The following is a 25,057-nucleotide window of genomic DNA, read 5'->3' as shown; positions in this document are numbered from 1 at the left end:
AGGGAAGGGGAGGGAAGGGGAGGGAAGGGGAGGGAAGGGGAGGGGAGGGGAGGGAAAGGGAGGGAGGGAGGGGAGGGAAAGGGAGGGAGGGAGGGGAGGGAAAGGGAGGGAGGGAGGGGAGGGGAGGGAAGGGGAAGGGAAGGGGAGGGAGGGGAAGGGAGGGGAGGGGAAGGGAAGGGGAGGGAAAGGGAGGAAAGAGGGAGGGAGGGAGGGGAAGGGAGGGGAGGGAAAGAAAGAGGAAGGGAGGGAGGAGAGAGGAGGGGAGGGAAGAGGAAGGGAAGGGGAAGGGGAAAGGGAAGGGAAAGGAAGGGGAAGGGAAGAATAAGGAGGAGGAGGAGGAGGAGGAGGGAGGGAGGGAGGGGAGGGGAGGTGAAGAGGGAGGGAGGGGAAGAGAAAGGGAGGGAGGGGAAGAGGGAGGGAGGTACGGAGGGAGGGACGGAGGGAAGGACGGAGGGAGGGACAGAGGGAAAGAAAAGAGCAAAGCATAATAAATGATAAGGAAGAAATAAGCTTTTACCTGAAACAGTATCTTTCTAAAAATATTCCCAGTGTAAGATCATTCTTTCCATAAAATTCCATTGTTACAATCCTAAAAGAAGAGATCATTTCTTAGAAATATGTCAACATTACCACCAAGACCACCATATTCTAATTATTATATGCTTATAGTGAAGTAATAAAGCAAATCATATATATTGTTGCTACAGAACAGGTTTTACTTCACCCTGTCAAACAAGTGCAGATTAGCCTCACCATAGCATCTTTTCCACTCCCGACCCGTTAATATCTTAAGAAATCATTTAATGAGCGCATAAACCATAAAAACAAATTGAACAAAACTGATTTATGAGGAAGAGATAAAATCATCTGTCACAGTTTCACTCCCCATCAACACTGGGGGTGGGGTGGGGTGGTGCCCATCTGCCTTCTAGTCCCTGTCTTCACCGAGTGTAGAGAGCAGCAGCTCTCACTCATAAGGAGCCGGCTCCGAACTGAACTGAACTCACAACTGCCCAAAATTAGACTTTGAACGTGTGCTTGCTGAAACCAGTATCCTCTTCTAGAATTACTGGAGGAGTCCATTAAATTCTGAGAAAAATTCTATGGGCTTTCAGAAAGCCAGGCTTAAAGCTGTCCTGGAACTACATGTTTCAAGAAAATAAGTGCTACCAACCCCACCACCACCACCACACACACACAAAGCTGCATATGTGCACACAGGGAGTGGAGGAGATGACACAAGCAAGCTTCTCCTGCCGTGTTAACTGCTGTGGGAAGACACCCCCCCCCCCCCCCCGCCTGCACCGCAGGAAAAGGAGAGTGGAACAGAGCACCCACAACCACGCCTTCTTTGTTCTCTTCTGAATGATGACCTCATGTGACCAGTCACTTTAAGCTGCAGCTGCTGTGACTTTCCCTGGCATGACGGACGGGAGCCAAATAAACCCTTTCTCCTTTATGTTGCTTTTAACAGAGAGTTTTTTAGCCCAGCAACAAAACAAACAAACAAACCCTAAGGCAGGGATGTAAGGTTTTTGAGACCATCACTGGAAATATTACATTATAAAATGTATTTGTCTCTATAAATTTACTTAGATGTTCCCAAGAATAATGTACTAAGACAAAACGCCAGTATGTAGTATAGCTCAGTAACAAAACTACAAACACTAAGATAAAAGCCTGACTGCTTTTATAAAAATTATTCAACATGAAAACTCACCTAAACTGCACATGATAGAATCAAAATGTAGCTCTTAGCTTTTATAAACCAGTTTTTGCAGGTCAACTTTGCAACCTTTGTAAAGTAAAAATTTCTTTTTCTCTCTCAGACTATCTTCACTCTTGTTTAAGGTGCTATTTTTTACCCATGAGCAAATTTCACAGTTACTCAAGTGTAAACATTCTACTGTATGGTATGTGACCATCAATGTGCCCTGTACCCAATAGCAGGAATTATTTTTATGTAGCAATAGGGCAGGGAGAAGCATCATACCAAGGGCTGACACAAGCGCTGGGAGCATTGCTGGACTGGGCCGAGGAGCTGCTGAAGAGGACACAGAGCCTCTGGTGGTTGGCAGGGTTCAGGCAGTCCACCTGCAGGACAAGGACAGGAGAGCGCCTGAGTGGGAACACAATGGCTATCAGGTCACTGACCTACATCACGTTCCATTCTGTCAACAAAGCCGCCTGGGAAGAGTTAAAAAGCTGGGTTTTGACCAAAGACAATTTCAAAACTCCAAAGTAAACGTGAAAGCATAAAATAACTGGGCTGGAAATGGACCATCGATCAGGCCCTGGGTCAGTCCCAGCACTGTGCTTGAAAATGGGAGATGACTAAGAAGCTTGTTTCCTAACATAAACACTCCATTTTTTTTCAAAATTGTATATTTTGGAAGAGCTAATTAACTAAAATATTTTCCTATGGAACATTATTAAAGTGGGTGGCTATGGCATCAATCGGTGGTGTCTAGAAACCTAATTCTAAGGTATTCTTTTACCTGTGCTTGCTCCTGTTTTTAAACACACCTGTTTCCTGTTAAAATCAAGTAGTAGAGTTACATAATGTAAAGTTCCTCCTCCTAGGATGTCCCCCACCTCTCAAACTAAAGTTTATAAAGCTACTCAGACCAGCATGGTAGCATATGGAAATCCCAGCACTTAGGAGGCAGGGTCAAGAGGATCAAGAATTTAATATCTTCATCAGCTGGATCTTGAGTTTGAGGCCCAACGTAGACAGTGAGAAATCCTAATTCAAACAAACACCAAAAGGAAAATCACTTTTTCTTTATTCAGGTTATTTGCCTTTACATACATACACAATCGCACATGTACATATGCACACAAATACACACAGGTGATTTTGTTTTCATTAAGATGAGATAGGCTACAAAATATATTACTATAACTTGCTTTTGGGAGGTACATGCTAAAATATAAGCATCAGTGTTTTATTCTAATAAGTAATAAAACTTTAAAGTTGCATTAAAAAAAACATTCAAAACCCACCCTTTAGCCGGGTGGTGGCAGCAAATGCCTTTAATCCCAGCACTCGGGAGGCAGAGGCAGGCAGATCTCTGTGAGTTTGAGGCCAGAACTCGATCTACAGAGCTAGTTCCAGGACAGCTAGGGCTGCTGCACAGAGAAACCCTGTGTCAGGATAGAAGAAAAAAAAATCTGGTACGGGTTGAATATGTGTGATTGATGCCCCTGCCCAAGAATCCTGTATTTAAGGTGTGTCCCTCAGCGGGGAAACTAAGAGGTGAGGCCTCCATGAAGGAAATAGGTCACTGGAGGTGTCTCTGAAGACTGTATCTCATCCCAGGCCCTCCTATTTCTCTCTGCTTCCTGTCTGCTGTACCATCTAACTACAACGAATAATGGAAGCAAGGAGGATGGATTGAAACCTATGAAATCATGAGCTAAAGTAAACATTCTTAAACTGTTTAATGTCAGGTATTTGCCACATCTGCAAAATATAATGTTTTGCTACAAAAAAAATGGATGTAGTACTTCAACAAACAAACACCCTTGTACATATATTCTTACAACAAGCAAGCATCCTACACAGATGTATTTAATTTGTTCTGCACTAGAGAAGGCAGAATCCTGAGTCAAAGGTGAGAAATGTACATAAAAGTGAGAGAAACCTCTTTATCACTTTCTGTACATTTCAACAGGGATGTATAGACACACACGTATAGTGAGAGAAACCTCCTTATCACTTTCTGTACATTTCAACAGGGATGTATAGACACACACGTATAGTGAGAGAAACCTCCTTATCACTTTCTGTATATTTCAACAGGGATGTATAGACACACACGTATAGTGAGAGAAACCTCCTTATCACTTTCTGTACATTTCAACAGGGATGTATAGACATACACGTATAGTGAGAGAAACCTCTTTATCACTTTCTGTACATTTCAACAGGGATGTATAGACAGACACATATAGTGAGAGAAACCTCCTTATCACTTTCTGTACATTTCAACAGGGATGTATAGACACACACGTATAGTGAGAGAAACCTCCTTATCACTTTCTGTACATTTCAACAGGGATGTATAGACACACACGTATAGTGAGAGAAACCTCCTTATCACTTTCTGTATATTTCAACAGGGATGTATAGACACACACGTATAGTGAGAGAAACCTCCTTATCACTTTCTGTATATTTCAACAGGGATGTATAGACATACACATATAGTGAGAGAACCTCCTTATCACTTTCTGTACATTTCAACAGGGATGTATAGACAGACACGTATAGTGAGAGAAACCTCCTTATCACTTTCTGTACATTTCAACAGGGATGTATAGACAGACACGTATAGTGAGAGAAACCTCCTTATCACTTTCTGTACATTTCAACAGGGATGTATAGCCACACACGTATAGTGAGAGAAACCTCGTTATCACTTTTAGACATTTGTACACTTAGACAAAGCATTCAAAATTTTTTGACTCTCACTAACCACGGTTCTTTTCATGAGTCTCAAAAAAACATTTAGCACTTCCTTGACTATCAGTGAAACTAGATGTCTTTTTATTAGTTTCACTACTAGTAATGTATCTATCCACAAGTAAATCTTCTTTAAATATCTTTCATTTCTAATTAAACAAAAAAGATCACTGTCAAAGTTAAATGACAATATAAACTTTTTACTCTTAAATAACTTTCTTAAAACAGGTCCACTTTCAATAACAGATTTCCATCTCTCATAAGACTATAATCAAACAATAGAGCTAGTTGTGGTGGTACAGAGGTATAATCCTAGCACAGAGTGGTACAGGCAAGACGATTGTGAACTTAGAGTCAACCAGGACACCATAATGAGACCTGTGAGGTTAGCTTAATTGCCATCTTGATACAATTTAAAATCAACTAGGAAGAAGAGTCTCAAGGAAGGATTATTATACTGGACTGGAATATGGGCACATGAGCGACTGTCCACTGTAGGTGGCACCGTTCCCTAGCAAAAGATCCGGAACTATTCGGAATGGAGAACAGAACTGAACACAAACAAGCAAGCAGCATATATGCATTTATTTCTCTTTGTTCTTGACTGTGGTATCATAAATTGCTTCTTCCTGCTGCCTTGACTTCCCCTTATAATGGACTGTAACCTAGAATTACAAGCTAACTAAACTCTTCCATATGTTGCCTTTTTTTTTCCAGGTATTTGACCATAGCAACAACAACAAAACCTGAAACTAAAGACCTATCTTAAAACACTGAAAAAAGTCAAGAGCTACATCACACCACATATAAGCAATACAGATATAAACTTCAAGCAACTGCCCACTTTCCCTTAACTGAGGTCCTTCCTACTTTACTACAAGCGCATAATAAAATCCAAAATCCCAGTTTTGTTCCCTTAGGAATCCACTTTTATACTTTATACATAAATGCCATCCAACTCAAGAAGAAAAATAAGCAGAAGAGTCAACATTTAATAAACCTATACAATCTGTCATAGTGATTTTTTTAATCTTGCATCTTACCTTTGTCGCCCACAAGGCATCGCTTGGGACCAACCCCTTCTCCTCATCACTCTCAGATTTGTTTCCTGGTCTGCATCCTGAAGTACATGATGCATCTTTTGAATGGACAAAAGGGTCCAAATGTTTTGACTGAATTCTTCCTCCTCTAGCTCGATAATCAGCCAGCATTCTGCCCAGGCTCTGGCTATCCCCGAGATGCTCGGCGATCCTGGTGCTCACTAGCTCATGTGAAGGTAAGACTTGAATAGACTTGGCCTGAACACTGCCATTCATGCTCTGAAGTCCGGAGAGATCCCTGAGCAGCTGTTTCTTCCTCCTGAGCGCCATTTCCTTCACCTCCTTGTTGAGGAGAGGAGACCAGTAAATCTGCTCTGGAAAATAATCTCGAGTTGAGCACCTCATCCCCTTTTCAGTTAAAAGGAAAGGTTCCCGGAATGTAATAACTGGAGAGATACAGAGGATCACGTCTTTTAATTCTTGTTTAAATGTCAAAGAGTAAGTCTTTCGTTTATCTTCAGAGGAGGTGACTTCCTCAGTAATGTACATCCCGGTGTCATCCTGTAGGGGGTCTCTAAAGGCCCTTATCTGGCTTTTGGGATCCTGGTGTTCATCTCTTTGCTGCGATGTCTCCAGCTCTTCATGTCCTATAGCATCCTGTTGATCCATATGGAGAGGCAACAAGGATTCAGGTACCAATGCAAAGAGAGCACAGGGAATACCTGCTGGGCAAGTGGGTGCAGAGTAATCTTGATGTTTCACAGAGGCAACCGCCTGGGGAACACTTTTACTGTCCTGCTCACCCTTCTCAAGCATAATCCTTGATTCCAACAAAGTGCTATCATCAGAAGACAGGGAGTCAGGAGGGCACTCTGGGTCCTGGGGAAGGGAGCTGCCACTGTACTGCTCCTGAGGCACTCCTTCTTCTCCTCGGCCCTCAGACAGAGAATGGAATGAAGGGCTTTGCATTAAAGTTGGAGGCATAGCAAACTCATCCATGAGAAAGGAGATTTCTAGTTGAGAATGATAAGCTACACAGATCATAAATATTAGGATCTCCTTAACTCGAGCCAGCTCATAATCGGAGCCTCCTCTGAGCTTGATTGTACATCCTAGGTGCTGTGGACAGCCTTCAAAAAACATCAGTGTTTTGGTTTGTTCTGCAAATAAACAAAATTAAGAGACTTAGGTGAAAATCCAGAGAACTAGACAGAATTTATTACCAACAAAAAAGAAAATCCTTACAGGAATAAGACCACACTGAATCATTCTCTCTCTACCAATGCTAACAGATATTAATACTTCCTGAGTAAACAATACTATATTTAACTAGGAGTTGATTCATTTCTTGAGATTCCCCAAGCTAAGTGAATGTATGTTTAAGATGACTCACCATTAGGTAACTGAAATATCTGCATATAAAATTTGTGGCAAGTGCCCAGGTGTGGTTTAGTGAGCAGCTGGTCCATGGACACCACTAAATCACCTTGGGTCATTCGACTGATTCGTTCTAAAACTTGCTACAACACAGAAAAACAGTGTATTACAGAATTAGCTATGAGTAAAATTCTTAATAAATTTAACCTGAAAAAGTTCATGAAGTATTAAAATAAAATAATGTTCACAATCAGTTTCCTTAATTTTAATAATTATATGACTTTTTTATTCAGTATTAGATCAAATCTGCTTGCTAAATAACCAATGTATGGCCTCAAAAACAAACCATGCTCGCTGTAACATCATGGTATGGTGGTGCACCTGTATAGCCCCAGCACTTGGGAGACAGAAGACATAGGACCAGTGCAAGGCTGAGGTCAAACTGATTCAGACCTCCTAGAGGTACAACCTGGGACCTTATCTTCTTTTTTATTCTTACTTTATTTTGTTATTACCTTTTAAAGAGCATTTGGCTACCCACTGTCTTAGTACAAAATACTATGAGCAAACAAACAAACAGAAAAATCCGTTTCCTTAAAAGTGGCCTCCATTTTGCAGAGGGACCAGTGAAGCACTGGTTGATGAAAGACCCAAAAGAACAGCTACACAGTCAGTCACACCTGCATCCAGTACGAGTCTACAGTCTCAATAATAAAGTAGCTACCACACCTGTGTCCCACTTTCAACATAAGTAGTACATCAAACAGAAAGAATGCTGCATACCTACCATACATGCATATTAATTTAAAAGCCATGGTTTTTTAAGTGAATAAATACAGAAAACACTCACTGACTTTACATTAATGACCAGAGTAATGCCATGTTCCAGTAACATGTCCTGAGCAATCCGAGATACTGTTTTCTCAACTAGAACCAATGTGGGTCGAACATCAACTATCCGTTGAACATAATTCTTCAAGAATTCCCTTTCCTAAGACAGATAAAACAGAAATACAAAACCTGGTAAAATTCAATATTCAAACATATTAAAATATCATGATAATCTGACTTAATATCAATTTTCAATCTAAAATTTTTCCTTCACAAATAAGTCTGTAAAAATTTCAAATATAACAAAGAATTTTAGTCATAATTCTAAACTAGTCATTATATTTAAAAGTTTTAGAGATGCTTCATCCTCCAATCAATTTTATTTTGAAAGCTTTTCAGTCCCTGAATCTATAATTTGCTGAAGATGTAGCTCTGTGGGAGAGTACATGCTGAACACACTTAGGGTCCTGTGGATCAACATGTGAGCATGTGTGTATGTGTATGGATAATAAACACTAAGAACCTAGTAGCATAAACTTTTAAGAAACAAAAAGCCTATTCCTACACCTGTTACAATAAAAGCAACTTCTAAGTTTATGTGATTATAAATTTTCTCTTCCATCTGTAATGTACAATCGTCTCTCTCCTAGGAGTCAGAATTAATAACCCTCAGACAGATGCTACTCCACCTGTTTCCTAACATCATACCCTACTTCAAACAAATACAACTCAAGTTCTTAATGTAATGCTTAATATAATACCACCACAACAGTCGGGCGTGGTAGCACACACCTTTACTCCCAGTCCCTGGGAAACAGAGGCATGTGGATCTGAGAGTCTGAGGCAGCAAGGGCTGTTACTCAGAGAAACCCTGTCTGAAAAAAAACAAAAAACAAACCACTGAATTACTTTGTCCAAATAAACCTCCCCTTTTTGATTTTCAAAGTTAAAAAAAAAAGAAAGGAAAAAAAAGAGAGATAAAAAAGAAATTTCACCATAATGAAAGCTTCATTTCATTAAGCCTATAATTCATGATCCTAGAGAAGCTAAATAAGAAAGTGAACCCAAAGAAAAACATATAGTTATCCTCCTGGATACTGGAAGTAGACAAGATTGCAGGGTAAAAACTGGGAACTTGGGGATGGGATGGGATGGGGGTAAGGGGAAATGGGGAGAGAAAGGTGAGAAGGGGAGAATGAGGGGAGCTTGGGAGAATGGGATGGTTGGGATAAAGGAAGGGTTGATATGGGAGCAGGGAAGTATATATCCTAATTAAGGGAGCCATCTTAGGGTTGGCAAGAAACTTGACTCTAGAGGGGCTCGCAGGTGTCCAGGGAGATGTCCCCAGCTAGTTCCTTGGGCAACTGAGGAGAGGGAACCTGAAATGACCTTATCCTATAGCCATACTGATGAGTATCTTGCATATCACCATAGAACCTTCATCTGGCGATGGATGGAGATAGAAACAGAGACCCACAATGGAGCACTGGACTGAACTCCCAAGGTCCAAATGAGGAGCAGAAGGAGGGAGAACATGAGCAAAGAAGTCAGGACCGCGAGGGGTGCACCCACCCACTGTGACAGTGGGGCTGATCTATTGGGAGCTCACCAAGGCCAGCTGGACAGGGACTGAATAAGCATGGGATCAAACCGGACTCTCTGAACATGGCGGACAATGAGGGCTGATGAGAAGCCAAGGACAATGGCACTGGGTTTTGATCCTACTGCATGAACTGGCTTTGTGGGAGCCTAGCCTGTTTAGATGCTCACCTTCCTAGACCTGGATGGAGGGGGAGGACCTTGGACTTCCCACAGGGCAGGGAACCCTGATTGCTCTTTGGACTGGAGAGGAAGGGGGAGGGGAGGGGGAGGAGGGGGAGGGAAATGGGAGGTAGGGAGGAGGCGGAAATTTTTTCAATAAAAAAAAAATTTTTTAAAAGTAAGCAAAAGCTTCATTTCAAAGCAAATGAGTACTTGTACACAGCCCAGGGTCATATAATACAGCCTTAACTGTTTCTACTCCCCATAAGAGACACTGAAAATGAGCGTGTCTACCACTGTAGCGAGCTGTGTGGTGTCACACCTGATGGAGATGTATAATCAACTCCTGAGATGGCTAAGGCCTGACCTATGCTATGATCACACAATGATTATCAGCTGCCTGCATATGCGTGAACCTATGGGCAGTGCCCACCTGGCAGTTCGGGGTTGGCAGCCCATGCCTACTTAAGAGAGAGGTTTGCCCGAGGAGAGAGGTCAAGGAGAGAGAGGAAAAGAAAGAAGGGGAGGGGTGAGAAAGTGAATAAGGTCCTGGAATAAAACTGCAGCGAGAAGAGCTCCGGTGGTCGCGTCATCCTTGCGGGACGAGGGTGGCCATGACATACCACTTCTTCTCCACGTGCCCAAAGCATTTCTTCAGCAGTCTGTACAACCATTCCCAGCCACCTCAGTATACGAGATTTTTACCAAAATAAACTACCCTGTAATGAAGATCATTCTTCTGTCTTTCTCTGCTTTACTTAGAGAAAGTAGACATTTTTTGGCTAGCATGCTGGCATATGCCTTCAATCCTACAACTCCAGACTCTGAAGATAAAAGTTAGAGATAACCCTAGGATATGTAGAAAGACTATTTCAAAACAAGCAAACAAACAAAAAGATACAACAATTGTGCATTCTCAAATTCTCCCTTTATTAGTAAAATGATTTTTTCTGATATAAATTTATTTCCCAATCTGCTTACTAAAATTTAATTCAATGACATTTGAAATAATTTTGTTTGTACTACTTCAATAAAATAGAATTATTTTTTTCTGAAACCAAGCAAAGTTAAGACATACCTGTAATCTCAGTGTTCAGAAGTCAAATGAAAAGTTCCAGGGAGGCCCAGGCTATATAATAAACTCTGTGTTACATTAAAAGTTCCAGGGAGGCCCAGGCTATATAATAAATTCTGTGTTACATTAAAAGTTCCAGGGAAGCCCAGGCTATATAATAAACTCTGTGTTACATTAAAAGTCCCAGGGAGGCCCAGGCTATATAATAAACTCTGTGTTACATTAAAAGTCCCAGGGAAGCCCAGGCTATATAATAAACTCTGTGTTACATTAAAAGTTCCAGGGAAGCCCAGGCTATATAATAAACTCTGTGTTACATTAAAAGTCCCAGGGAGGCCCAGGCTATATAATAAACTCTGTGTTACATGCAAGTGTGCGCTCGTGCACTCACACACATGATCAATTTCCTCTCAGATAAAATTCCATTTCCCTAACTGTACATAAAGCTCCATGCTAAAAGCAGGTCTAGTCTTTGTTCATCCAAGAGAGAGTATCAGGAAGTGGGCCCCAAGTACTGCCTGGTGATTACAAACCAGCACGTCCAGCAGAGACAGAGTGAGCAAAGTCACAACCTACCTCTCCCCTGAACCTTGCCTCTTGCCCTTTCTCTCGCTACTTTACACTTGGGGGTAGTAGGAAGGTCAAAAGAGATATACAGGAGAAGGACAGGAAAAAACATTAAATTAGCTGATATTTTCTTTTCAAAGTAAAATGTTTAACACAACTGACATTAAAGGTTAAAAAAAAGTTTGAAAACACTACTAATAAGATGCCTATTGTTATCAAGATTAAATCATGTTGCTAACTACAGATGTGCTCAAAACATAACCCAAATGAGAAAATCAAGGTTGTTCACTAGATTCAAACAATGCAGTAATTGTGAATAAGTGCAACTTTTTAATTTAAATTATCTACAGATTTCAAGTATCAAAGTTCATGAAATCCAAGGCACAATTTTACACATTTTGACAACCCCACAACCAGGAAGCATATTATAATCAATATAGCTGTGATCTAATCCCATGAAAATATGCTGACACCATTTATAAAATCGACACACCCAAGAGCAAGGATTACGTACCCAGACTGGGGGTAAGCCTGGGGAGTCCAGAAGAGCCCTTCCCTGGACCTAATACCCAGCACCAAAGCCAACAACAACAACAACAAAGAGACCCCAATATCAATATCCCTTCTACTCCATAAGCACAAGTAACTGTGTTTCCTTTGTTCCTCCCAGGCTCTTCTCTGAAGTCATACTCTACCATAACTACAAAGATTCACCTAAATCTAATTAAGAGCTTCCATCTTTACTGAATACAGCTGAAAGCTAAAGACAAGAGCTCCAGGAAATAGACTTGTTAACTAATACAGGGAATTTAAACAAGCATTTGCCTTGGACTACAACTGTGTTTTGCTAGTTACTATCTACAGAATGCAATACAAAGTGACTACTTCTACCATGCTTGAAAAAAATCTGACTATCTATGAATGTAAAAGTAATTTTTTTTACCTAAATATTTCTGGAACTAAGTATAAATGTTTCCATGTATATGACATTTACATTCCTAAAAAACACATATTTTGAATGATCACAAACTATATCAATAGTATTAATGGGAGAGGAGAGCTGTGTCAAAACAAAACAAAAAGAATTACATACACTGATACATACACTGGTAGTGACTTCAATACCCCAATAGATGGCCATCTAGACAAAAACTAAACATAGAAATACTGGAGCTAACAGGCATTATACACCAAACAGAACTAAGAGATATTTACAGAACATTTCACCCAGACACAAATAAATATACCTTTTTCTCTGCACCTCATGAAACTTTCTCCACAACTGACCACATACTTAAGACACAAAGCAAATCTTAACAGATACAATAAAACTGAAATAATTCTTTGCAGACCACCACAGATTAAGCCTGAATATAAAAAACAAAAAGCTTACAAACTCATGAAAACTGAACAACTCCCTATTGAATAATAATAATTTAAAAAATTAAAGACTTTCTAGAATCCAATGAAATTAAATACATGCATACCCAAATTTATGGGACACAATGAAAGTGGTACTGAGAGTAAAGATCATAGCATTAAGAGCCTACAAAAAAATTTGGAGAACTCTCATAGTAAGAACTTAACAGCACACCTGAAAGCTCTAGAACAAAAAGAAGTAAAAACACCCAAGAGGAATAGATGGCAAGAAATAATCAAACTGAGAGCTGAAATCAATAAAATAGAAACAGAGAATAATAGAAAGAATCAATGAAACAAAGAGTTGGTTCTTTGAGAAAAATCAATAAGATAGAAAGACCCTTATTCAAACTAACTAAAAATCCAAATTTTAACAAAATCAGAAATAAAAGAGGGGACATAATAACACACACCGATGAAATCCAGGGAATCATAAGGACATATATATTCTACCAAATTGGAAAATGTTATAGAAACAGCTAATTTTCTTGATAGGTACCACTTACCAAAGTTAAACCAAAATCAGATAAGCAATTTAAATAGCTCTATAACCTCCAGTGAAATAAAAATAGTCAATAAAAGCCTCCCAACCAAAAAATGTCCAGGGCCAGATGATTTTTTTAAGAGTTTAACCAGACTTTCAAAGAAGAACTAATGCTAACAGTCCTCAAATTATTCCACAAAATTGACACATGAGGAACACTGAGCCGCAGTTACCCTAAAAACCAAACCATATAAAGACTCAACAAAGAAAAAGAATTACAGACCAATTCCCTTATGAACATAGATGCAAAAACCCCAATAAAATACTTGTAAACCGAATCAAATAACACATCAAAAAGATCATCCATCAAGGTTCATCCCAGAGATACAGGAATGATTAAACATTCAAAAGTCAGTAAATGTAATCCACCATATAAACAAACTGAAAAAAAAATAGATGGTTATCTCAATAGATGCAGAAAAGAACTTTGACAAAATCCAACACATCTTCATGATAAAAGTCCTGGAGAGATTGGGGACAAAGGACATACCTGAACATAATAAAAACAATCTATAGCAAGCCTACAGTCAACACTAAGTAAATGGAGAGAAACGCAAAGCAATTCCACTAAAAAGGGACAAGACATGGTTGTCTATTCTCTCCATATCTACTCAAAGTAGTATTTGAAGTCTAGGCTAGAGCAGTAAGGGGATACAAATTGGAAAGGAGTCAAATTAGAAAGAAGTCAAAGTATACTTACTTACAGATAATGATAGCATACAAAAGTGACCCTAATATTTCCACCAGGGAACTTCTACAGCTGATAAATACTATCATCAAAGTAGCTTGATAAAAGATTAACTCAACAAATAAGAAGCCCTCCTAATACACACAAGACAATTTGACTAAGAAGGAAATCAGGAAAACAATACCTTTGACAATAGCCAGATGAGGTAACTTCGAGCTGCTATTCTGGTGCCCTTCACTTAGGAAACAGAAAGAAACCAACACAACCTCCACCTTGAGATATTGTTCTATTTGCAACTACATACAAGCTATTTAAATTCTACAAATAGGTATTAGTTGGAGTCTATTACAAATGGGAGGTTCCATTAGAGACTTGAGAAGTTAGAGAAACTGCCCCAGTAAAGCAAGAGCCAAAGCAGAGAAAAGTAATAAATCCAAACTTCAATTTTCACTGTTTCTTCCATACACTCCCAGTCACATGCTCCTTTATCACTCTGAAACTTCAGAAACGAGTGAAGGAGATTTGGGTGAGCTACTTACTAAAGTGTAACAGAAACTTGCCGTGTACAATAAACATTTTATATGGAACAAGCAGCACAAAATGTAAGCATTCATCCCATCAAATGACTTCTTCCAGAAATTCTTACCTGAAGCACAATAGGATCAATGCAAGTAAACTTAGTTTCTTCTCTATAGAGATACTCAATGGAACACTTCAACAGAAGGATTTTGGGATTTTTAATACAAGAATTCATCTAAAAAAAGAAAGTTTGTTAAAGGTTTGTACTTTATAGACTTTTAATCATAATTTTAATTTCTTATGTTCCTACTAATTAGCAATGCAAACTCCAATTTATTACTTTTGGGTTATTCACTTTAATTTTTTCAAAGCAAGTTCTTCAAAGCAACTTTTTCTTATCTATTCCTCTTTACTCTTATATTTTCATTTACTATATACTAAAACATATATACACTATGTTTTTCTTTTCTAATTCTCATGCTGTAAGAAGAAACAGCATGCTCTAGGTGGTGATAAGTATTATATGCAGACTATTTCACACACTCTAGATCAGCAACGTTGGAAGTGTATTTCAGTCTTTCTAAACTTCAAAAGTAGAAAAGAAAGGGGAAAATGTAATGGCACTTGAACATTATTCTAACACAATAAATTCCCCAACAATCTTAAACTGGCAAGCTCAACTGGGTAATGTAATGTGAGGTTAAAAGAGGTTAAAACACATTAAATCATTTTCAAAACGCAGAAATTCATGCCAACACTCAACCATGCAACTAAAGCCACATGCAAAATAGCCTGGGTCCTACCATCAAGCTTTCAGTTTGGCCCAGCTCACACAGCCCAAACTGGCAAGAGTTCTAAGAACAGTAACTAGCTGGGGTGCTGTGGGACAATGGTTTTACCCTGTAAAGATTTGTTTCTTGTTTAATAAAATGTTGATTGGCCAGTAGCCAGGCAGGAAGTAGAGGTGAGGCAACCAGGCAGGAAGTTGAAGCGGGGTAATGAGAACAGGAGAATTCTGGGAAGAGGCAGTCTGCAGTCACCCAGACACAGAGCAAGCAAGATGTGACTGCCTCACCAAAAAAGGTACCACGTCATGTGGCTAACACAGACAAGAATTATGGGCTAATATAAGTTATAAATTAATAAGAAGCCTGAGCTAATAGGCCAATCAGTTTATAATTAATGTAGCCCTCTGTGTGTTTTCTTTGGGACTGAACAACTGAAGGACCAGGTGGGACAGAAACTTCAGTCAACAGGGAAAAATATATTCAGGCTCTAAAATTAAAGACTATGTCTAAATATGATCAGTGAGGCAAACCAATAATTCATGGCTATATTTCTACTTCTCCTACAGGATTTTCTTCAACTTCTGAAAAGACATAACATGCTTAGTCTTTTTCCCCCTTTTGGTTTTCCAAGACAGGGTTTCTCTGTGCAGTCTCCCCCCACCCCCCACCCCGAGACAGGGTTTCTCTGTAGTTTTTTGTTCCTGTCCTGGAACTAGCTCTTGTAGACCAGGCTGGCCTCGAACTCACAGAGATCCGCCTGCCTCTGCCTCCCGAGTGCTGGGATTAAAGGCGTGCACCACCACCACCCGGCTCTCTGTGTAGTCTTAACTGTCCTGAAACTCACTTTGTGGACTAGGCTGGCCTCAAACTCACAAAAATCTGTCTGCTTCTGTCTCCTGAGTGTGGGAGGTAAAGGCATATGCCGCCACCACCCAGTTAACATGCTTACTCTTACTTCAATAAACGTTACTTATTTTGGTTTGACATTCTGTCTTAAAAGGGTAATATACTGTTTTATAAGATTATATATGCAAACACCCAGTGATTTTGGGACAATGTCTAAGAAATAATATCGAATACCATCATATTATTTATAAGTGACCATTAACAATTTTCTAAAGGCTAAATGTCTTAAAGCCAGCTTTCTATACCACTAATTTCCACATCCTAGATTTGACTTACTGTGGATAGAAAGTATCTTGCAAGACTGGAGAGGGGCTGTGTGTCCCAAGCATGCACAAATTATCTTTTTCTAATATTATAACTTATTAGGACCTAAACACACTAGCATAACAACTATTTATACAACACCTACATTGTAGTTGCCATGGTAAGTCATCTAAAGATGATTTCAAGTCTATAGGAAAGTATTCAAAACTTATATAAAGAGCCTGAGCACCAGATTTCAGCATTCCCTTGAGACCCTGGAATCCATAACCTGCAATAACTCAGAGACAACTGTATTAGTCTATACTTAGAAAAGAGTAAAACTGGACTACAGGTCAACCATCTACTTTCCTAGATTAGAACAGCTGTCTCAACTTTTCCAGCAATAAAATCAATATCTTCTGTGATAAGGCCAAGGTATCCCAAGTTTTATAAAGTTTCCTTGATGGTCAGGAAGTATAGCAAGGTCTGAGAATGCTGCTATAGTTTCTCAACATGTAAAGATCAGGGCGCTGAAGTAGTTAAGAGCAACTGGTGTACAATTCCCAGCACCCATGGCAGCTCACAACCATCTGTTACTCCAGTTCCAGCAGCAGCAGATGCAATGCCCTCTTCTGATCTCCATGGACACCAGGCACACACATGGTGCACAAACATGCAAGCAAAACACACAGAGAAAGTAAATCAGTAAAAATTTACTTTATTACAACAACCAACAGATGACACTGAGACATTCATAGTGCCTACTTTCAATGCAATACTATCCTTCCCTTCACTTATCTACCTTTTCCTACTCCCTTAAACCTACTGAGTGAGACAGTTTAAGTTTAGGGGTCCATATATTTAGCAAGGTGCCCAGAAAATACTGATATACACTGTACTTTGAGACTCAAAAGCCCTCAGAAGTTCAAAACTCTTGGTGGGACACAGGAAACCTGCCTGCTTCTTTTAGTATTGTCTGACACTGTAACATTTTATACTTTTGTGTTTCCAGATTCCTGAACACTCAATATCTAACCTAACCTCCTTTTTTGTGCTAGTGCTGGGAAGACGCCTTGGAACTGAAGATAGAGCTATAATGGGCGAGAAGCATAAAAAACTAATGACAATTCTGCAGGAAGACCAGTTGTAGAAAACTACACCATTTAAAGGAATACAGCCTTTCAGAAAAACTCTACCTGGAAGCAGGGAATAGGGAGTCATGATACCAGTATGGTGCCCAATGTTGATCTGGAAACCTGACTCTTCCCTTCTTCCTTCTTCTGTCTTTTGAATTGCCATATTCAAATCCCAATTCATCATCAGCTCTCTGAGATATTCCTGGAATCTCCAAACTTTTGCCTCTATGAAATACATGGCTAGGTACCCTTCAACATCTCCTTTTGTTCCATAATTGAGAAATTCCAGCCTATGAGCTTAGTACATAGTCATGGTCTGCTGAACTGAAACTCATTACCTTTTTATGTGCAATGTTCTTGGTACAAACAAAGCCATTAACAACCACAGAATCAAATTTCTTTCCACCTGGAATCTAATAAAACAAGAAAACAATAAGAACCAGTGATATACCCTCCGATTTTATCACTATTATGTCTTTACACCCTTGAACTGTTACCATAATTAACACGACTAAGTAAGGGCATGAAGGTTCAGAATACAGTTCTCGTCATCTCACGTTATCCCACCATGGCTGTGTTCTCCTACCCTCTAACACCATATGTGCTACTCTAAAATACTCATTGACTAAATACGCTGGTGTCTGTGGCAATACTTTTAACATTAACTACTACAAGTAAAATATATATTCAGAACTTAGTATTATCTAACTAAAGCAACTACCCACTGCTTTTCCTCATGACAGTGTCAATAGTCTATGAGAACAGACTTTCTCACAAATGACTTTCCAAAAAGAAGCATTAAGAAAGGAAGAAATTACATTTATTTTGGTCCTCATCACACACCCATCTCACTCTTTCCACGCACCTCTCACTTCCTATGAACAGCTTCCAAGAGCTCTACTTGTACTGTACAGAGCAGACAGCCTCACAGTAACGGTTCCTTTCAGATCACCATTAAGAGATAAATGACTATTAGCTCTGCCCCATCAGTTCCTAGCACCGGCAAACATTAGCAGAGCTCACCTTCTTGATGTGGACAAACTGTCGGATATCCATGTCATCATCCTGGTGCTTAACATCAGGTCGGACTGTTTGAACAACCTGGCAGACTAGGGACACAATGATGTCCCTCCAAGACGATGACAATGACTCGTTGTGAAGCAACTGCTGGAGTAGTGCCATCATGTGGTTATGATTAGCTGAGCTACAAAATGTCACAGAAACAAGTCTGCAGTGAGGACTAAAGACACAAGAAGCACTCTACAAAGAAACATTCCAATTATGGTTAACAGATAAGATCTTCCATGCCAATTTCATTCCTTCAATATATCTACACCATGACTCTGCACGTAATAGAACTCTGTGAATATCTTCAAAGTAAGAAAGCACCTTCAAACTGTTCAATGAAGAGTCTAACACATAAACTAGAATGGAGACAATCAGCTTGGGATTCCGTTTTATGAGCTACGTCATCAGAAGTCAGAATACACTTTCTATTAGTATTTTCCACTTTATAAGGAAGAGGAATTATGCATATGTCCAAGCCACTGAAAATAAAAATCTAGCGCCTTACAGCAGCCTTTCCATGGCTTGCTTCTCCTCATTCTCCTCCCGCAAGAGCTCCAGGTTGTTATGATGCCAGCCCAAAGGGGTAAAGGGCAGTTCTTTGGATTTTTCCTCTACTCGACGATTAAACAAAGATTCTAAACACAAAATAAGAAGTTAGTATTTCACTGTCATGTTTTACACCATCAACTCATATACTTAGAAAATAAAAGTATCTTAAGTTGACTGATATAAATTATTGCTATAAAATAGCTAAGACCTGTACAACACACAATTAAAATATATAATAAAATACGTATCAACAATACATACATCAATACACTAAATTGCAGAAGCAGAGCTTGAGGTATAGTGCTTCTGTATCATGTGCAAGAACCTGCATGGTAGGGGGAACCCAGAAACAACTGGCATCAGCCAAAATCTGAGCACAGCTATGAAAAGTAACTTGACCTAAGGAACAGAGACTCTCAGTCAAGAGTATCAACATCAATTCTAAAAGACAAACAGAATAGTATTTTTGAATTGTTTGTTTTAAAGAGTTAAAAGAATGCAGATTTTGCACATAAAATTATAAACTGAAAACCACATTCAATTGAAACCTGAATGGTGACAATAACAGAGTCATGTGTGATTCTCAGGGACACCCCAGCCCCAGATGACTAGTCTCTCAACACAGTCTCCACTGTATTTTTACAATATAGGCTTTAAAACAAAAATTTAACAAAGTAGACTAAAAAAAACCTTTAAAAAGTTATACTAAATAAAACTTAATAGTTTTATGTAAGATTTTGAAGTCTTTAAATTTTTAAAAACAGTGAAATGATTGGGTATGGTCAAGCACATCTTTAATCCTAGAACTCAGGAGGCAAAAAAAGGCCGATCTCTATGAACTTGAGGCCAGCCTGGTCTACACTGCTTTCGGAGCTGGGAAATTAAGAGGACCTGCTGCTCTTCCAGAAGACTGGAGGTGAGTTCTCAACACCCACATTAGGCAGTGCACAACCATCTGTCACTAAATCTCCAGAGGATCCAACACCTCGGGGTTTCTGCGGGTGCCTGCATTCACATGCGCATAAACACATGTAGACACACACTTCTTACACATGACTTTAGAAGATAAAAATAGTAATTTTTAAAAGGGCAAAATAAATTACAAAAAGTTAAAAAAATAATGTTTTACAAAACATGCTCATTAAATAATCATTGAATACTATGACAACAAATGAAAAGACAAAATTCTAGTGCTTTCTCTTTTAGAGCAAACCAGCTTCTATAAAACATGGTACATAAGGCACAAGACTGGCACTTCCCGATAATGAACAGCCAGTCTATAAACTTCCAGTTGAGCTAGATGTTAGCAGGTAAATTTAGATAGAGTATCAAGCCAGATCAGCTGCCACTGGCCTCCTTATTCCAACTTGCCCCACCTTCTCTCTTTTTCTAAAACCCCAGGAACTAAGATGACCACTGGAGGAGTCTTTTTCTCCCTTTGTCTTTCTCCACGGAAGCAAAGTTTAAGTTAAAGGTAGGAGAGATCTGTACTCATGTACTCTTCTTTAGTCTCAATGAAACTCATCAGTAGATTTGGTGCTTTATTCTCTTTGCCTACTTCTTTTCCCAACTGTAGAGGGCAAACACCAAATTCAAGTGATAAGCTCACTTGTGAGCTTTTTGGCAAAGAGGCACTCCTTGACAATATGCATATCAATATTCACTTTTATACACTGCCTATAAAGAATAAAATACAAACTATTCAAAAAATTAAACAATCATTTTTAAACTAAAGATTCTCTCTCAAATCAAGACCAAGTTTGTATCCTTGACTTCCAACATACTCAAAAGTCATTCTACATATTTAAAATTATGTTCCTATGATATTAATTAAATATACTTTCAGCACTTTCTGTCAACGTGCTAAAACCTCAAGCACACCATCATGAAACAGACTTCATTTCGAGTACAGTTGTTTGTAGAATTACCTTTGATGAAGGCATCGCTTATTGAGAGCTGCTGTCCTCCAGTGTCAGAAACCAAATACTCTGCAAACCAGGAGAAGAGAGAAGAGGAAGGAAAGACACATGACTTCAACAGGCCAGCGTAATTATGCAGAACACCCACGCACAGTGTGCACGACTCTCCGGAAAACTTCAGAAACATTTTCACTCAGATGTTTCTATACACAGGTTCTATATATTTCATATTAAACTATTTTCAGTAGACTTAAATTGACAACAGAACCATTAAACAATTTGCCTTGGCTCAAATGTCAGGCATTTTAACAAATATTTTTCCAAATGATGCTTAGTTGCCAAAACAGAACTAATTTAGAAAACTGCTTCTACATTGAAACATGGAAACTGAGGTAACCTAAATCTGTGTTCCTGGGCCACGGTCACTCAAAATGGCTCCAGGATAACCTCTCTCTTGTTTCTTTAAAACAAACATAAAAAAAGCAAAGGTCTTTAGTGATTAGTATAATAAGCCTTAAAATACCACACCACTTTCCTCACGTACTACTGCATTATCTAACAATAACTATCTATATATACAGTACTTCATAGAAGAAGCCACCTAAGAGAACAGGATAATTATTTTAACTTCAGAATATATGCAATAAAATGAATTCATATGGTAGATGATAAAGATATAATTTCAGGAATTTTGTGGTTAAGTTTTAAAGTCAGTTTTTGGTTCTTTACAACTTCTAACTTACTACCAAATCTTTACCAGAAGAAAACTAATGAACAGACTCAGAATGCCTTCAAAGCATTTAAAATCTAAACACTTCCACAAGTGAACTTTCCTCGAGACACAGCTTAGAGTTCTTTCTACTATGCAAACTAAACCACGAAGAATTGACTATTTTAATGTGAATATTCTCCACAAATTTTTTCTGAGTTCATTTCCAAGCCAATACATTCACCCTTCCAGTCAGGAAGCAGAGAAAACATTATAACTGAAGAGCATCATACAATACAATCAGGTACATATATACAATTTGTTTCTATAATTTATTTCTGGCAGAAATAAGCAATGCCAAATTCTGTTAGTTCAACCATTGTTCTTTAAAAGCCCTACTTCTCATACTAAAACTTAAGATATCAAATTCCAGAAGTGATGGTTTACTCCTTACATTATGGAAAAATTAAAATACACAAAAAGTCCTGTCGACTGTCCACCTAGATTCAGTAATTATTGAAGACTTGTCATATCTGTTTTCTCTGTATATCTGTACATGCTTTTAAAGTTACCCTGCAGCTAGAGGAATGGCTCAGGGGTAAAGAATATCTGCTGTTTCCATCCCTAGCACCCACATGATGGCTCACAACTCTCTCTCTGTATTACAGTTCCACAGTACCCTACACCCATACTCACAGATATGCACACATACGTGTAAATAAAAAAAAAATTTAAATGTAAGTTATCCCAATTAATTCAAGTTACACACAACACTTTTCAAGTAGCACATCAGGATGCCTCTCTTTAAACAAGGCCACTGAGGCAGGTAGTGGTGGTGCACGACTTTACTGCCAGCACTGGGGGGCAGACAGGTGGGTCTCCCTGAGTTCAAGCAAACCAACAGAGCAAGTTCCAGGACAGCCAAGGCTGTACTGAGAAACCCATCTCAAAGACAAAACAAACAAACAAAAAAAACAAGGGCACTGTTCTCTGTAGCCACCACATCCTGTACACACTTAGGCAAACAGATACTGCGATGCGACAGTCACAGACGGATCCATATTCACACTGGTCTATTTGCAGAGTCTGGAGCCCATCAAGTTTATAAAAGACTCCTCTTGCTATGCCTCCTCACTCTCTTTTCATCTAGAACACACCTCCTACTTTCTTTCCACAATAATGAATTCTGACAGAACCAGGCAAATGTCCTACACAAAGTCCCCCTTTCTAGATATGATCCAGTGTTTCCCCATGGTGTGTTGAACTTGCTCCTCAATCCCATGTTTTCTATGCATGGGAAAGCTACTCAAAGGGCTTATAGAGCCATGGCTTTCACCTGTGTCAAAGTCTAGTCACTTTCTAAAAACAGCTCAGAATCCTGCTTATAACACAATATATTTTAATAATACAAATCTTCAAAAAAAATGAAAAATTATTAAACCAGAAAGCACACCAAGTTTTCCAAGCTTTTGAGGCTGTCTTATAGAATATTTTTTAAAAAAGCAACTTTTTAAGTAGTTTTCAAAATCTAAATTCCTTCAGCTATAAGAAATAAAGGACGGGCTGGAGAGATGACTCAGAGGTTAAGAGCACTCACTAGCTGTTTTTTCCTGAAGTCCTGAAATCGCATCCCATCAACCACATGGTGGGTCATTACCATCTACAATGGGACTTGATGCTCTCTTCTAGTATGCAGATAGAGCACTCATATCAATAAAATAGATGGATGGATGGATGGATGGATGGATGGATGGATGGATGGATGGATGGACGGACGGATAGGCAGGCAGGCAGATGGTAGATACACACACACACACACACACACACACACACACACGTGAAATAAAGGGCAATCCACAAGAAGGATAAAGTCAGCAACCCTGCTCACATAGGCAGAACTCTATTCCTTCACAAAACTCTAAGTTACTTTGATAATCTTTTCTTGTTAGCAGTCAGTGTTCAACTTAACTACCACAGAGTAAAATATTTCCTTCTATTTCAGCTTCGTCAGACAATAAGAATTCTCATTAGTACAAGAAAGGCTAGTGAGAGGGAATTGTGAGGGCAAGAACAGGTAGAAACTCTTAAGTCCTCACATCACAAACGAAGACTATCAGGGTTGTAAACAACCAATCAGATCCACCTAAAAACTATCCTCTTTCTAGTGGTAAACCCTCTTTTCTAATAGTCTTGCTGAGTGAGCTAAAGGAACACTCTCATAAGTTCTAAGGCCAGATTTTCATCTCACAGATTTGGAGCTAAAAGAAAATCGGACGGTCATTAAATCCAGCTAATCTCTAACCAGATGTTAGCATCTATCCTCCATAACCCTGACAGGTGGACATCCAGATTCAACGTGAACACCTCCAAAGCCAAATGGCAGAATCTCACTACCCCTAACTATTGAACTTGACTCTTTTACATACAAAATTCCCACCTTTTATTTCAGATACCTTAGGGACAATGACATTAAGCCTTCATTTCTCCACTGGCCCTTGGTCAATACTTTCTTAGAACAATTTTTAGAAAATACAAAGTATGTTATATGCATATATGAAAATAGCACAATGAAATGCATTATTCTAGACAGTTACTACACACTTATAAAAAACTACTGAACAGGGGCTGAAGAGCTGGTTCAGTGGTTAGAGCACTAGCTGCTCTTCCAAAGAACCTGGGTACAATTCCCAGCACCCACATGGTGGTTCACAACAATCTAGGTCCAGGAAATCCACTGGCCTCTTCTAGCTTCTACAGCACCAGGCCCACACATGGTACACATACATACACGCAGGCAAAACAACAACATACATAAAAATGGAAATGGAAATGTTTATAAAGTATTGAACAGAAACTGAGGGGATGACTCAGCCTGCAAAGTGCTCGTCACACAAGCATGAGAACTTGAGTCTAGATTCCAAGCACTCGTGTAAAGAAGTCTTGTAAGCACACGCCTGTAATCCTGCAGTGAGGAAATAGAAACAAGAGGATCCTGGGGCTTGTCAACCAGGCAGTCTAACAAAATCAGCAAGTTCCAGATTCACCTGCCTCAAAAAATAAGGTAAAGAACAATACTGAGTAAGATAACCAATGTTGACCTTTGGCCTCCTCCATACACACACATACACAAGATTTCGTATAAACATATGTCCCACACAACCCCCAAACACAAAGTGCTAAACAAACTGACTATAGACATGGCAAGTCCTATAACAAAACCTAGGAGGATATTCTTCCTGCTGGGATCATTTCAATATTGTGCACAATCATTCAAGCAAGCTACACAACTAGACGTCAGTATTAGTAGTAGCACTGCTGACTCCAACACGTACCAAACACGCTATGCTTTGCATGTTTCCATACAACAATAAAGCTCACAGTGGGCAGAAGAGTAGGCGCCGGTGGCCAGGGAGTAGGGAGAATAGGGAAGTACTGGTCTAGGGTAGAAGT

The 25,057-nt window shown here is 39.2% G+C and overlaps 1 protein-coding gene across 7 annotated transcripts in view; it reads right to left on the bottom strand.

Moving 5' to 3' along the window:
- Window positions 1-25,057, bottom strand: part of Pikfyve (phosphoinositide kinase, FYVE-type zinc finger containing) — a 90,094-nt gene that overhangs the window by 29,275 nt on the left and 35,762 nt on the right. For 6 of the 7 annotated variants that reach the window (XM_075952028.1, XM_075952027.1, XM_075952030.1 and 3 more), the window contains 10 exons: window positions 20,908-20,967; window positions 18,936-19,065; window positions 18,386-18,566; window positions 17,701-17,775; window positions 14,417-14,524; window positions 7,736-7,876; window positions 6,902-7,028; window positions 5,512-6,668; window positions 1,994-2,094; window positions 518-589 (listed from right to left, as the gene is read on the bottom strand). In XM_075952028.1, the coding sequence (XP_075808143.1) occupies window positions 518-589; window positions 1,994-2,094; window positions 5,512-6,668; window positions 6,902-7,028; window positions 7,736-7,876; window positions 14,417-14,524; window positions 17,701-17,775; window positions 18,386-18,566; window positions 18,936-19,065; window positions 20,908-20,967 (2,152 nt within the window). Of the gene's footprint in view, window positions 1-517; window positions 590-1,993; window positions 2,095-5,511; window positions 6,669-6,901; window positions 7,029-7,735; window positions 7,877-14,416; window positions 14,525-16,781; window positions 16,859-17,700; window positions 17,776-18,385; window positions 18,567-18,935; window positions 19,066-20,907; window positions 20,968-25,057 lie in introns of those variants that run through there. The other variant, XM_075952033.1, reaches the window with a different exon arrangement.

The sequence above is a fragment of the Microtus pennsylvanicus genome, chromosome 17, assembly GCF_037038515.1.
Source record: "Microtus pennsylvanicus isolate mMicPen1 chromosome 17, mMicPen1.hap1, whole genome shotgun sequence".
NCBI classification, from domain to species: domain Eukaryota; kingdom Metazoa; phylum Chordata; class Mammalia; order Rodentia; family Cricetidae; genus Microtus; species Microtus pennsylvanicus.
Note: the sequence above shows the minus strand (reverse complement) of the source record. Positions and strands in the feature narration are given on the sequence as shown.